Source organism: Schistocerca nitens, chromosome 9, assembly GCF_023898315.1.
Source record: "Schistocerca nitens isolate TAMUIC-IGC-003100 chromosome 9, iqSchNite1.1, whole genome shotgun sequence".
Classification (NCBI taxonomy): Eukaryota; Metazoa; Arthropoda; class Insecta; order Orthoptera; family Acrididae; genus Schistocerca; species Schistocerca nitens.
Genome location: NC_064622.1, coordinates 502463212 through 502478940, shown reverse-complemented (window position 1 = coordinate 502478940; position 15729 = coordinate 502463212). Strand labels below are relative to the sequence as shown.

The 15729-nt window shown below is 39.0% G+C and overlaps 1 protein-coding gene across 2 annotated transcripts in view; it reads left to right on the top strand.

Annotated features, from left to right (window-relative positions):
- The window catches only part of LOC126203670 (proline dehydrogenase 1, mitochondrial-like), a 297265-nt gene that overhangs the window by 213335 nt on the left and 68201 nt on the right, over window positions 1–15729 (top strand). Inside the window, exons 3-4 of one of the 2 annotated variants that reach the window (XM_049938034.1) lie at window positions 2882–2919; window positions 9323–9433. In XM_049938034.1, the coding sequence (XP_049793991.1) occupies window positions 2882–2919; window positions 9323–9433 (149 nt within the window). The remainder of the gene's footprint in view (window positions 1–2881; window positions 2920–9322; window positions 9434–15729) is intronic. The other variant, XM_049938035.1, reaches the window with a different exon arrangement.

The following is a 15729-nucleotide window of genomic DNA, read 5'->3' as shown; positions in this document are numbered from 1 at the left end:
TATTATTGATGCCTTTTATTAATATTGATATATTGGTAATTTTTAAAAGTTTGCCCATGCCTACTTGGAAAGCATGTTAGACAACTCCAGTCATTGCCTGTAGGTTTGAACTCCCACGTGTGTTGGTGTCGAGACAATCGGCGCTCTCAGTACCTCAATCATAATTGCTGTTTGCTGCAAACTTGTTCAAATTTGTCACACTCTAATTACTCACCTTTGTCACAATGCGATGAGCTGTTCCAGTTGCTTGACTTGTAGCTCACCTGTTGTGCATTAATCAACCTAACCAATAAAGAAAAGGCAATTTGACTCCATGGGTTACTTCTGAATTACAGAGGTATACAGATGAAGTGAAGGAACTTACTTTCTTTCTAGCAGCAATTTATGTATCTGTTTATTATTTTATTTATCTCGACCAAATGTGAGCTTTCAAGCCCTCGCTTACATCAGACTGGGAACTACAAATATCAAAAATTATTACTGAACATTCTCTATATGAACACTTCTGAGATATTGCCACAGTCTGTACTTGATAATCTTCTTACTGTTACGTCCACCATCTACAGACTGTGATGTTTCAGCTGTGTTTTTCCTTTTCCTTGCAACTCGGCTTTTGACTTTAACCCAGTATTCTCACATTAGCTTCATATATTGTTACTTCCCTGTTTCAGTTCACATTTTGTTAATTGCGAGTATTAGCTTTTCTTGGAAACCAGGGTGATATCGCAGTTTGTTCTCGATCATAATGTTTTTCCGCATGTCCTCTTGCGTTATATCCAATTTTCTGTCTCAGTGGACCACATGCCCCTGGGTCTCTTTTGAAAAAGTAGTGGAAGATCAGATCAGTCAACCGTGTAGGGCTCATATGAGCAATGTGGCCATAGAAAAGAATTATCCTTCAAAGAAAGATACTCTTATCTTTACTACATGTGTGTAGAATTACAGGCTGTCTTGTGTTTATAATTCAAGAATTTTTTTGACTGAGTGTAATATTTTCCTCCAAATCTGTCTTTCTCACATTTATAACAAGTGAATCTGGCAATACTTCACAATTGGTAAAAATGTATCAAAATTGAATATACCTCCTAATCTCCTCCTCTTCTTCTTCCTCCTCTTCTTCTTCCTCCTCTTCTTCTTCCTCCTCTTCTTCTTCCTCCTCTTCTTCTTCCTCCTCCTCTTCTTCTTCCTCCTCTTCTTCTTCCTCCTCTTCTTCTTCCTCCTCTTCTTCTTCCTCCTCTCACCTCTCTTTGTTCCTCTCATCCTTCCCCCTCCCAAAGTCCATTTCCAACCCATTCTCTGTCCATTGAGCCTTTCTTATTATTCTTATTATTGTTATTGCATATTTGTATTCTGCAGCAGTAGGCTGATCGTAAGCCGGTGGTCCATATAAACAGCTTTCCTGTTTTCTATGAAAACGGAGTGTGAAGAAGAAAACAGTATTGCGTGTTGTTGTGTATACAGTTAATTTTCAAATAAACGTGTGATGGATAAGAATGTATATAGGAGAAACAATTTGACTGGTTGCATCCGAATGTCTATTACAGTATTGTGTAAAAGTTTAAAGTAACCCAGTCAGGAACTCTTAGAGGATTTTGCCAACAATGTTTCCCTTATATATATTACAAATAAATTCATGTATTAAAAATATGTGTAGCCTATATCCATCTGAATGTTCATCTCCTGGGTTTGTCAGAACTTTACTTAGAGTATTGTGCAAAACTTTCAAGTAAATTGCTCCAGACATTTTTGAGAGTCCCAGGAACATGTGTGTCCTATGTCCAACCATAGGTTTATCAGAGTGTCATGTAAAAATTTGAAGTAAATTGGTCAAGAATTTGAGATGTTTTGCTTAAACATTCTCCCTGTTATATATCAATAGTGCTGAAATGCAACCATATGTGTCAATTTGTTCATACAGCGATATCATTTGTCAGTTGTTATTTAATGTATGGTATTAAATTTATTTTCCAGTCTTTCTTCATCTAATACGTATTTTATTAATGAATTTTATCATAATGATAAGTATTGAAGCTGAAGCAATGAATTAATATTTGCACCATGGCATAGACTTGAACTGAGATCTTCTGTGTACTAGGCCATACTAGGCAGAAGTAGGCAGGAGACCGAGGTCTGAGACTGGGCTGTGGCACAGATTTTAATTAATTACTTCATCTTCTGCCCTTAGCTAAAATAAATTTGCAACTATATGTGTACAGGAAAATGTATTATAATTTTACATATGCTACTGATGCTGATGATGAGGTTGCTGTTTGATACCACCAAAATAATATTCATTTAAAAATGTGTAGCCTTTGTTGGCCCAATCATTTGTTAGAGTATTGTGTAAAAATCAAGTAAATCAGTCAAGAAATTTTTGAGATAATTTTTTTTTGTATTGACATAATTATGACTTGTCTTTAGGTAGTAGTAGTATACATTTCTCAATAAGACCTCTTACATTCATAGTAAGGTGGTTTGTGCCATATAGGTCATTGAATTTACTGACTAAAGTGTCATATTTTAACAGTGACCATGTCACAGTTTCTGGGAAATCTTATGCTGAGACAGTGCCCCAGCTTAGTCTGTATCCTTATAAACAGAAACAGCGACCACTGAAAACTACTGAAATTACAATGCTTAGAGATTACTTCACTTACACGCACACACATACTCACACTCACGTAGGTGAGTCAGGTGGCCTTCTTTCTTTTGCATTTGTGTTGCTGAACATACAGCTTCACTGTACCCGATGTTCTACAATAAGTGGCATGTTTCAGCATAACTTGACTGATGCTGTAATGGTTTCCACCAGAGAATGTATTTTGATAATGATTGTATTATAGAGTACAGTGTTTTCATGCACGCTTACTGTCTGTTTCAGGGGGAGCGTATCTGAAGCAGGAGATGACAAATCACAAGGTAAGGAAGCTTCAGTTTCCAAATGTAGTTTCCTACACCACGCACCCACTATGTTGAGGTCACAGACACACCTGTAACTTACATGCCTCCTATGCCTACAAGTACATAGATTTTAAAGGTGAGCATGTCTGGGGTGGTTGTAGCGTCATTTCACACTTGTTCAGTACGAATGCTACTATTAATGTTAGTGAAGTTAGTTGTGGTGGAGATGCATGCAGTGAACTGTAGACTATTGCCAATAATTAATTCTGTAATGTACTGACTTTTCCATTGATGTAGTGCTGCAGTCTTCATACACACTATTAACATATCAGTTGCAATATTGGAAAGAGTTAAGTTATAATTGGCTTAGCAAATAACTGTGGTTGTTGTGGTAGATAGATGTGACAAACATAGTACGTGGCTGTCAAAGAATGTGCATGCCTAGCCTGTCGCTCACTCTCACTCGTGAAAGAAACAAAAAGCTTATCATGCTGCAGAAACATGTTGCTGCATTAAACTGCTCATGCCTTGCTATATAATCAAGGTAAGATGTTTTTTTCCCCTTTGCTGAAACCCTTAGTGCGAGCAATAAAACAGTGTGAAATACATTGAATTTATTATAGAGATGGAAATAGCTTTTAAGAAATGACTTTTTGCCATGTACTGAATTTCATAAAAAATGGCAGCAATTGAAGTATCACAATGAGAATGAACAAGGAGGGAACTTTTTTTTTTTTGGGGGGGGGGGGGGAGGGAGGGAGTGTATCTTGGACATAAGGCAAATGGAAGTTAATGGCTAGTGGACACTTTTCATCATCAACATTTAAGACTGATTATGCCTGTCAGCGTTCCGTCTGGAGCATAGTCCCCTTATAAAATTCAGTGCTAACATTGGTGCCTCTTCTGATGTTAATCCTATTACTTCAAAATCATTCTTAACCAAATCCAGGTACCTTCTCCTTGATCTGCCCCGACTCCTCCTACCGTCTACTGCTGAACCCATGAGTCTCTTGGGTAACCTTGCTTCTCCCATACGTGTAACATGACCCCACCATCTAAGCCTGTTCGCCCTGACTGCTACATCTATAGAGTTCATTCCCAGTTTTTCTTTGATTTCCTCATTGTGGACACCCTCCTGCCATTGTTCCCATCTACTAGTACCTGCAATCATCCTAGCTACTTTCATATCCGTAACCTCAACCTTGTTGATAAGGTAACCTGAATCCACCCAGCTTTTGCTCCCATACAACAAAGTTGGTCGAAAGATTGAACGGTGCACAGATAACTTAGTCTTGGTACTGACTTCCTTCTTGCAGAAGAGAGTATATCGTAGCTGAGCGCTCACTGCATTACCTTTGCTACACCTCGCTTCCAGTTCTTTCACTATGTTGCCATCCTGTGAGAATATGCATCCTAAGTACTTGAAACCGTCCACCTGTTCTAACTTTGTTCCTCCTATTTGGCACTCAATCCATTTATATTTCTTTCCCACTGACATTACTTTCGTTTTGGAGATGCTAATCTTCATACCATAGTCCTTACATTTCTGATCTAGCTCTGAAATATTACTTTGCAAACTTTCAATCGAATCTGCCATCACAACTAAGTCGTCCGCATATGCAAGACTGCTTATTTTGTGTTCACATATCTTAATCTCGCCCAGCCAGTCTATTGTTTTCAACATATGATCCATAAATAATATGAACAACAGTGGAGACAGGTTGCAGCCTTGTCTTACCCCTGAAACTACTCTGAACCATGAACTCAATTTACTGTCAACTTTAACTGGTGCCTGACTATCCATGTAAAGACCTTTAATTGCTTGCAAAAATTTGCCTCCTATTCCGTAATCTCGTAGAACAGACAATAATGTCCTCCTAGGAACCCGGTCATATGCCTTTTCTAGATCTATAAAGCATAGATACAATTCCCTGTTTCACTCATAACACTTCTCCATTATTTGCCGTAAGCTAAAGATCTGGTCCTGACAACCTCTAAGAGGCCTAAACCCACACTGATTTTCATCCAATTGGTCCTCAACTAGTACTCGCACTTTCCTTTCAACAATACCTGAGAAGATTTTACCCACAACACTGATTAAAGAGATACCTCTGTAGTTGTTACAATCTTTTCTGTTTCCATGTTTAAAGATTGGTGTGATTACTGCTTTTGTCCAGTCTGATGGAACCTGTCCCGACTCCCAGGCCATTTAAATTATCCTGTGTAGCCATTTAAGACCTGACATTCCACTGTATTTGATGAGTTCTGACTTAATTTCATCCACCCCAGCTGCTTTATAGCATTGCAATCTATTGACCATTTTCACCTACATTGAGCAACTCTTCAAAATATTCCCTCCATCTGCCCAAGGCATCCACAGGATTCACCAGCAGTTTTCCTGACCTGTCCAAAATACTTGTCATTTCCTTCTTACCTCCCTTTCGAAGACTGCTAATTACACTCCAGAATGGTTTTCCAGCAGCTTGACCCATAGTCTCCAACTTGTTTCCAAAGTCTTCCCAAGATTTCTTCTTGGATGCTGCAATTATCTGTTTGGCTTTGTTTCTTTCTTCAACATAACTTTCTCTGTCTACCTGAGTTCTAGTATGTAGCCATTTTTGATATACCTTCTTTTTCCTTTTACAGGCTGCCTTGACTGTGTCATTCCACCAAGCTGTTTGCTTCATCCTACCTTTACACACTACTGTTCCAAGACATTCTTTAGCCACTTCTAGTACTGTGTCCCTGTACCTTGTCCATTCCTTTTCCAGTGACTGTAATTGACTACATTCAACTAACTGGTACCTTTCTGAGATCGCTGTTATGTACTTGTGCCTGATTTCCTTATCCTGAAGTTTCTCCACTCTTATCCTCCTACATATGGACCTGACCTCCTGCACTTTCGGCCTCACAATCCCAATTTCACTGCAGATTAAATAATGATCAGTGTCGTCAAAGAATCCCCTGAATACACGTGTGTCCCTCACAGCCTTCCTGAATTCCTGTTCTGTTACTATATAGTCAATGACAAATCTGGTTCCCTGCCTTCCCAAGTATACCGGTGAATGTTCTTATTTTTAAAAAAGGAGTTTGTGATTACTAAGCCCATACTGGCACAGAAGTCCAAGAGTTGTTTCCCGTTCCTGTTGGCCTCCATATCCTCTCCAAATTTACCCATAACCTTTTCATACCCTTCTGTTCGATTTCCAATCCTGGTGTTAAAATCACCCATGAGCAGAACACTGCCCTTGTCCTTTAACAACTACACCACTAAGTGCCTCATAAAAACTATCCATCTTATCTTGATCTGTCCCTTCACAATGCGAATATACTGACACAATCCTAATTTTCTTGCTAGACACTGTCAAATCTATCCACATCAGTTGTTCGTTTACATACCTTATTGCAACTACGCTGGGTTCCATTTCTTTCCTGATGTAAAGCCCTACACCCCATTGTGCTATTCCTGCTTTGACTCCTGACAGGTAGACCTTGTATTCTCCCACTTCCTCTTCTTTCTCACCCCTTACCCGAATGTCACTAACAGCTAAAACGTCCAGCCCCATCTTACTTGCAGCCTCTACCTTCTTTCCAGAGTAGCCCTCATTGATATTAATAGCTTCCTATCTCGTTACCATTTGTTTGCCAAGTCGTATCTTAGGAGTCCCTGGCTTGTCAGTTAGAGGTGGGACTCCGTCACCTCCAAAGGTCCGAGGCATATTGCTCTGATTGTTGCCAGCTTCCTATTTAAAGTACCAGGGAAGCAGGTTGCTAGCCTTACTTGCCCCGAGTCCCATTGAGTTTTACCCCTAACGGTTGAGGGACTAACCGGTGGATTTGGTAGTCTTTGCCGTATGAGCACAAAGGTGACCACGACTCAGAATATGTCAGAGATGCCCAGCCTTATTCCAAAGTAACTGGTATCCCGACTGTCGGGACCACTTACTTGGCCACTCATATGTTGCCCGTGGTTCATGAACTAGGACAAGACTACAGGAACCCACACCACGAACCAGTTTTTTAATAAATAAAAAAAGTTAAGAGCTGGAGATGATCAGAAAGAACCATGCAAGACTGTCGATCCAAACATTAAGACTTGGTTCCACACAATGAATGACAGGAAAAACCCTGCAAATAAGGTAGACAAGGGAATATATGGAAAAGAACATGGGTGCATGGCATTAGGTTTTCGATACTGAAGATTGGAGGACTTTGATGCCTGATCATCGTAGAAGATAGTGTCTCAGGTGTGCTGTTCACAGGCACTGTAGGGATGTGGATCATTCACAATTTGGAACACTATTGTATGCAAATGTCAGATGCCTCTCATTGCGGACTGTGAAGTGAAGTGTCGGGACAAATACCTCTGACATAGTGTACAGCCTAAGTGTCAACATTTCGGTAACATGTTTGTCTTCTATGATGATATCTCTCTCTCTCTCTCTCTCTCTCTCTCTCTCTCTCTCTCTCTCTCTCTCTCTCTTTCACACACACACACACACACACACACACACACACACACACACACGCACTGCACCCATATCATGAGTGCCTTCCTCACTGAGGCAAGAATTGACCGAATGCCATGTCCTGTAGTATCTGCGTCTTGGGAGCAGTTTAAATTATGTGCAGCATACCATCACAGTGGACCTCCCCATACACTGGATGATCTCAGCAGGGCTTTCATCAGAGACAAGATGAGCTGGAGCAGCGTCATTTTGCCCACTTAGTGGATGGTATGTCAAGGAGGCTCCAAAAATATTGCGAGGAGTGTGGTGGAGCAATGACAGTAATGAGTGTTACACTGCACCACAGTTTCTTTTCACAGATGTTCAAAGATTTTACACTTTTGAACTATCTGACTGCCTTTATTGACGTTTTTTTTTTTTAACATTCAAATTATTTTGTTTGAAGTAGTTGTTTTTTCATTCCAAACTCCCCTAGAATCTACACCCAGAAACATTGACAGATGTACAGGTGATGCAAAACTATTTGAGTAATTTGTCATTTTCTACAAGATGCTGAGATCCCAATAAAATAAGCCATCAGAGTTTGCAATATAGAAGCTACTGGCAATGCGTGCACTGGTTGTCATAAAAAGACCTGCACCCTGAAGGAGGAGGCAGATTGTGATGATTGTTGAAAGGAGGGGTAGATAATACCACAGGAACAAAATTGTTAGATTTTCGGCTTTGAAGGTCCAATGTTTACTGCACTATAGGGCCACAAAATGTACGTGTTAGTATGCCATAAGGGCCCTCACAGTTCTGAATACAAGCACCCAGATGTTGTGACATGGCACTGTACAGGTTTCGGATGTGGTCCTATGATACTCCAGTCTGTGACGCTTGCACCTGAGCGTGTAGTTTCCGCAGACTGGTGGGTGGAGGTGGAATTCTGGTGACACACTCCACGGCACCCCACACATTCTCGATCGGGAAGAGGTGGGGCACTGCCACTGGCCGTGGCAGAGTATCCACAGCTTCGAGGCTTGCTCAGGAGGTGGCAGCAGTATGAGGACGAGTGTTATCCTTTCAGAATAAGGTACGAATGTGGGCACTTGCAAATGGCAAGGCCACCGGTTGCAGGACCACCCGACGTCTCAGAGTCCCACGGTGTGGCCTCTCTCGAACTTGTATAACTAGGCAACCCACTGTCTAACTGGCTGGAAAAGCCATTTGGGGCCCTTTTGTGCTAAATCGTAGATACGACATAAAGGCCCCTCCCACATTTGATGAGTGCAGCTGACCATGCAAATGTAATCATTGCCATAGTTGATGGTGTTCAAAATAAACACCCAGCTTGCAGTGCATCAGTAAGGTTCTTCTGGGTGCAGCTATTTTTATGGTAATCAGTGTATGTGGATTGCAAAATTTTATTTGTAACTAATCAATCATTGGAAGGATGAGCTCACCAGGCTCATTTTATGAAAGTGGTGATTCAGGAGGAATGAACATGAACATTTCTGTGTTGTGTTGTGCCATCAATTTCCACAAGGAAGTATACCTAGATGGACATTTAAGGAACACAAACTTGACAGCTTTCTTTTAAGTAGCCAGTGATTGTGGTATAGAAGAGGGAGTATTGCTTGCAGAGCAATAGGTAAAATGTAAAGAAGAAAAGCACAAATCATTCTGAATGTGCACATGTAAAAACAATGTAGAGCATTGTAAGAGAGAGATTTTTCTCGTGCATCCTGTGAGCTGAAGCTTTCCGAGAGAGTGAGCGTCAATGTGCCAGTAAGATAAGCATAAATTATGTTTTTAATCTAGAGTAGAATAATATGGACTTCTTTCCTGTGTGCAGTGAGATGATTGTTATTAGTAATAGTATTTTGCATTTTTGAGTCGGTGGCATTATAGAAATATATGTTCAGTGAAGACCCTTGTGAATAAAACAGTGTTTGTGAAAACATTTCCAGGGAACCTGGCAGCTATCTTCAGGCGAGCAGGCAATAGCGTTCAGCAGGCCCCCATCTGTGCGAGGCTATTACATTCAGACCCTGCTGCTTACGAATACGATTCAGCAAAAAGTAGGGGCAAATATTGTCAGATCTTAATTTAAACCATTGCAGTACAGTATGGGTTTGTAGTTAGTGCCGGTGTTGTCTGGTCAGTGGTATCCTGCAGTAGGCTAGCGACCGTGACGAACGGTGCGGTCTCGAGGTACTGCTCGTTGCTAGTGGAGGTCATTCCTAAGTGAACTGCACTGAGCAGTTGTCTTATCTGCAAACTGTAGTTTGACTCTTGACTCAATGCCTTAAGACTGTTGCCTCAATCTAGTCTATTCCGGGAAACTCTCCAGACAAATGCCGTATTAATTAGCATGGAGTAAGAAAGGCTCGTGTTGATGGGAATTTGGAAGAAGCATCTAATAATCTCTTGTTGCATGCTGTCAGAGTTTCAAATAAGTATTTTCTTTTGTGTATTTCTAATTTCCTGTTGTTTCTCTCTCTCTCTCTCTCTCTCTCTCTCTCTCTCTCTCTCTCTCTCTCTCTCTCTCTCTCTCTCTGTGTGTGTGTGCCTGTCTGTCTGTGTCTGTCTGTCTGTCTGTGTGTGTGTGTGTGTATGTCCATCTATCTATAACATGTCAGGAGACAGATGCTTTGTGACTGTGGTGTTGTGTATTTCTTATTACTTAAGACAGAATATATTACAAAACTGTTATTATTCTGCTTAGGGGTTTTCATACATTGTCTAATTTAACAGCCAATACAATTGCAAGAATACAACATAATTGTCAGTTCACATGTGGAAACACACATACTGCTTGGTTAAAAATACAAAAAAGAAATATAGTCATTTCCTATGTGCTGCCTGTAGTACAGTGAACTTGATTGCCTTAATCAAATCTTCATGCAAATTCTGGCTGTATCTACCATCTGTCATTATAAAGTGAAACTCTTAAAAAAAGGAAGATAATTAAGTAGATTTTCCACAGTTTCCTATATTCATAACTTTTCAGTAACACAATAAGAGCATAATTGTTGCAGACCTGTAGGTTTAAACTTAGCATATAAACATACACTAGTACATTGTTGGGTTGTATAATTAGGGGAAGGCTTTAAATTATCTCTTTGTGCAGCTGCGCAGTGTTCTTTGTCAAACACTACACTTGTGAATAATTACAGCTGGTTAGGGCAGTCATTGGAAGCTATATATTTTCGTATGAATATTGGAACCAAAACTGGAAACTTGAGGGCCTCTTGTACAGGGACTAAGACCAAGCAAAGTGGCACAGTGGTTAAGGCACTGGTCTCCACCATCCGTGAGGGCCAATGTTCAAATGTCTGTTATGCTATTCATATTTACAATTTCCATGATTTCTTCTATCCCACTTACACTTTTTCTTTATTTGTGTGTGCATGTTTTCTGTTTTGCTATCCGTAGTGATATTTTTGTCGGATCAATTCCTGTTGGCTGTAAACCTGGACATTTTAATTATTAAGGTTGGTGTATTAAAGAACAGTTAGATGAAAGGAAGAGCCACAGGCAGTTTGACATCTTCATCTGAAGGGATAAGAGTCGACCGTTTCCAAATTCCGTTATCTTCGTGTAACAAAAATTTTCAGTAATGAGAAAAAACTGTCAGTTGTTATTTAGTTTTTATTAGTAGTTATGTATTACTTTTTTGTATTCTGGATGTGTATTTGTATGTCCCATAAATCAAACTACATGAATAGTTTACTTTGAATGTAAAGACTTTTGCAACTGTAATGTGGGCATAAGGGTTTCTGGAAATGTTTTGGTTTTAAAGTGAGGGGTGCAAATGAAAAATAACATAGACATTTCATAATATTTATTCCTGTTACAACATTGATAGTTATCACAGGAATAATAACATAGTACATACCTGCTAATTAATTTTTTTAACAATCGTCAGCAACTTTATATTAAAATAGTGCACCATTATAAGATCACTACTTTTTACATCAAATACTGATCTGCTCTTCAGCCTCATCACGTAGCTCCTTCTGACATCAGATTCTTCATCCAGTTCAACTCCAGACCACTGTTTGAAGACATTCTTGTAGAATAAAAGTTCATTAATGTCCATTCAACCTTGTCCATGACTGTTACCTCTTTCTTTTTTTTTCTGGTGTTATCATAACACCATTACATATCCCTGCTGTTTTACTCCCATCCAAGATCACCCTTATTGCAATACTTTTACCACATCCTGTATCATTATTTAACTTTATTCCATTTGAATAGTAATAGAGCTCTGACCTTTCTTTTTAATTAATATTCTTGTTGAAGGTTTGAATTGAAAGTGCCATGCAGTGGGAGGTTTCATGGAATTTTTAAGAGATTCCTTCCAGTCAGCAACTTGTTTATCTAATACAAGTTCATAAATAATCTCAAAGCTCCTGAAAAGTCATAATAATCACAGGGGTTCAAAATAGTAATTTTTGAACATACTTTTTTTCTTTTTTCAATCTGGCCAAATATGTGATTGGAAGGAACATTTGAATGGCCAACACCTAGAAAAACAAGGTTGACATGATTTACATCTTGTGAACAATTTTGAGTGAACCAAGTACACTGCAAGGCAATCATAACTTGACTTCTATTTTGTCCGCCACAGCTGTTGGCTAGTAACTTCACCGTATCTATATTTTCTAGCCTTAAGAGGGGTGTTCAATAAGTAATGCCCCTATGTTTTTTCTCAGAACATATTTATTGTTAAGAGTCAGACAAATGGTTCAAATGGCTCTGAGCACTATGGGACTCAACTGCTGAGGTCATAAGTCCCCTAGAACTTAGAACTAACCTAAGGACAACACACACATCCATGCCCGAGGCAGGATTCGAACCTGCGACCGAAGCGGTCGCGCGGTTCCAGACTGTAGCGCCAGAACCGCTCGGCCACCAGCAGCCGGCTAAGAGTCAGAATTTGGTGATAATAGACGTCAACATGTCTTGTCCATATCCTATTTTTCTACGTAGTCTCAATCACGTTCTATGGCCATATGCCAACATTGTGGAAGAGCATGTATTCCCTGTTGGTAAAAGCTCTTATTCTGTAGTTGTAGCAATATTTTCACTGCATGACTGACACTCTCATAATCTTCAAAGTGTGTTGCCCACAGAGAAGCTTTAAGCGGCCCAAAGAGATGGAAGTCCGTGGGTGCCAGGTCTGGACTCTAGGGTGGATTAGGCAATGATGACCGGTGACTGTGACAGGACATTGCTGATCGTGGAACTCTGTTTCTGTGTTTCCTGAGGCTGTAACTTCCTTTATCCATTGTCCAACTGTACTCCCTATCAACTGCAGCATTGCCGTACACTGCTCACAAACATTAATGGCTGTTCACCATGGTTTCTTTTTCTGCACACAAGAATTCAATAACAGCCCGGTGCTTTAACACTAGTAGTATGTAGACACCATTTTGACACATTACTAAAGCTCTGCCATCTGCCAGAATGGTTCAAAACTTCACCGGCGCATGGAACAAACATCAAATGTGTATCACCCACAAGGACATTTATCTATTGTGCATTCATGGCTTTTAAAAAGATGTGGGCATTACCTATTGAACGACCCTTGTATATTGCACAGCCTGTTAAAAATTGATGATGCATTTTGACATGAACCTTTGGAGAATACATTGTCTAACCATATGTAGCAAAATACATTGTCCTTGTTCTGGGAGCCATGAGAACACCCCTCACAAACAGTGAAATTGTAAAAATAGTCTTAAGTAGTATGGAAGCTTAGGAAGAATCACATTCTTTTGGCAATCAAAGCTCATTGTCGTCTCCCCTTCTGCATCACAGTGAAGTTGATTGTAAAATGCATCTGCTTTCAGTTTATTAATGGTAAGTCTGGCTTCCAGCTCATCTTTCTCCTCGATCTCGAGTCTGTTTTAGTTGCTCTTTCGACCGTAAGCAAAAAAGGCAAACATCTATAGCAGGAGGTCCAAATCCATCATTGCATAATCAAATACATTTCAAAAATATTCACAGTTCATGTGCAGATGTGTGCCAGATTTTTCATTGTACGTTTTGTGTAATTTGGAAATTGAAAAGTCAGTACTTAAGTATTGCCTGTGAATGTTTTTCTCCTGACAGTAGTGTTCTCAATTGGTTTTAGTGATTCAATAAAATCTTTCAAAGCCCTCCTCCTATCACCATAATAGCTAGATCTTGTTTACCACCTCTCTTGGACTTGGGAGATACCGGTACTTCAGTGCTTACACAGATTCTGAACAGGAGCTCGGCCTACCCCAAATGTTTCAATGAATACCTTTTTACAACTCTAGAGTCTTTGAAGTCACCCATTTTGTAGCTTTGTAATGAAGTATTTAGTAATTACCTTCATATTCATTAGTCCTGATAATCTTCTCTGCCTTACTGTCTCCACGATTGTGTACGTATGAATGAAATCATTCTGGTTTGCATGACAGGTGTAGCATAGAATTTCTGATTCATCCTTCTTATATCTTGTACGGAAAGTTGTCCACATTCATATGGCCATCCCTTTTGCTTGCATGATGGCATCATTGGAGAACCCTTGCTGGAATATCTGGTAAGGTAAATCCAATGAACATTAGACACCATACACATTTCTTTAACTATAAGAATGTAATTTGAAAAAGCGAGCAGAAGTGTATTATAAATGAAACATCTGCCACTTCTTCCACCATTTCCTTACAGGAGATGGTGTAATAATATTGGTGGATACTGCTGTACCTTCCTTATCCATGATTTTTGTATAGCTGTAAAATTAAGCTAACAATCTATTATGTGTAAATAACCAGCTGTTAATCAGTAAAGTGTATTTGCGTCAAAATCCAGCTTGACAGGTATACCAGTATGAAAAATAATATAAAATACGGAAAGGTAAACAAAATAGATGCATTTATCTCAAAAGAGAAATTAATGTCATTTTTAAAACGTTTTCTAAATCTGATTTGACAGGTGTACTGAAATAATGGGTTTTGGAACTGTATCTTTTTCAGAATATTAAATATGTACTGAATATAATGGTTTTATGTTGTGTATTGTTATCGGTATTTAACGTATACTTGAATTGTGGTCATCATAGATATAATGGAGTCTGCAACTTCAGTCAAACTTTCGAGTTACATTTATAACAGAAACAGCAGCTACTGTGTTATAAACTGTGCAGCTCAAAAGATGCTCTTTTGACATATAAAAATGTTATATTGAAAAAATATATATTTAACAGTTTTAGGAATTGGGCAACTGGCTTATGGAGAGGATCAAAATGTGTAGGAAACGGTGCAGTTTCCTGTAAGTGGGGGTAGTGTACAGAGGTAGTTTGGTAGTAAAGGATGTTGTTTGCAACATTGGCTCTGTTTCAAATAGTGCAGTTCATGGCATAAGTTCATGGCTGTGGAAAATAAACTAATACTAAATTAAAGTGAGACTCGGTTTTCAACAGACAATTCAACAAGACCCAACATTTTAATTTCACAGAATGGGCATATGATTAGTGAAACTAACTAGCTAAAATTTGTAGGTGTTCAGATAGATAGTAAACTGTCATGGAAAGCCCACATTCAGGATCTTGTTTAGAAACTTAATGCTGCCATTTTTACTATTCCAATGGTAACTGAAGTAAGTGATCATTTGCCACAAAAATTAGTCTACTGTGCTTATTTTCATTTGCTTATGTTGTATGGTATTACATTTTGGGGTAACTCTTCCCTTTCTGAAAGGATATTTTTGGCTCAGAAACAGGCAGCTACCGCAAGAATTCAAAAATATTAGCAGTAATCTACGCTCTTTCAAATCAATCCTGATGAGTTCCCTCATGGGTCAATCCTACTATTGTTGAGGAGTTCCTTGAAAAATTAAGCTGATTCTTACGTTATATTGTTGATTGAATTTACTGAAACTTATTGCTTGACTTTTTTTGGTTACAAACTTTTTATTTTTCCTGCTATTACTTTTATGCTGTAATTTCATGTACTTACACATTCCATGACCATGGAGATTTGCTCCTCAATTTGGTCCTATGGAACTTGATGTGTAAATAAAAATAAATAAATAAATAAAGGAAAAATGTGACATAGTATATATTGATTAAACTAATCTTCCAGTGGAATGAGAATTACGTTGGGGCAATACTCTTAGATTTTGCTTTGTAAAGGAACGGTTGCAAACAGAATTCTTTGGAACCCTCAATTTCAGTTCCTGTTTCATCTTTGAGTATCTGGACACTAACTTCAGTGCCATTGACAGCATTCTCATACAACAAGAATTTCTTCGTGTTATGTGGTAGTTATTTTGATAGTATTCCTGTACGATAATTTCAAGATTTCAAAACATTGTCCCCAACACCCAAACATACAGGATG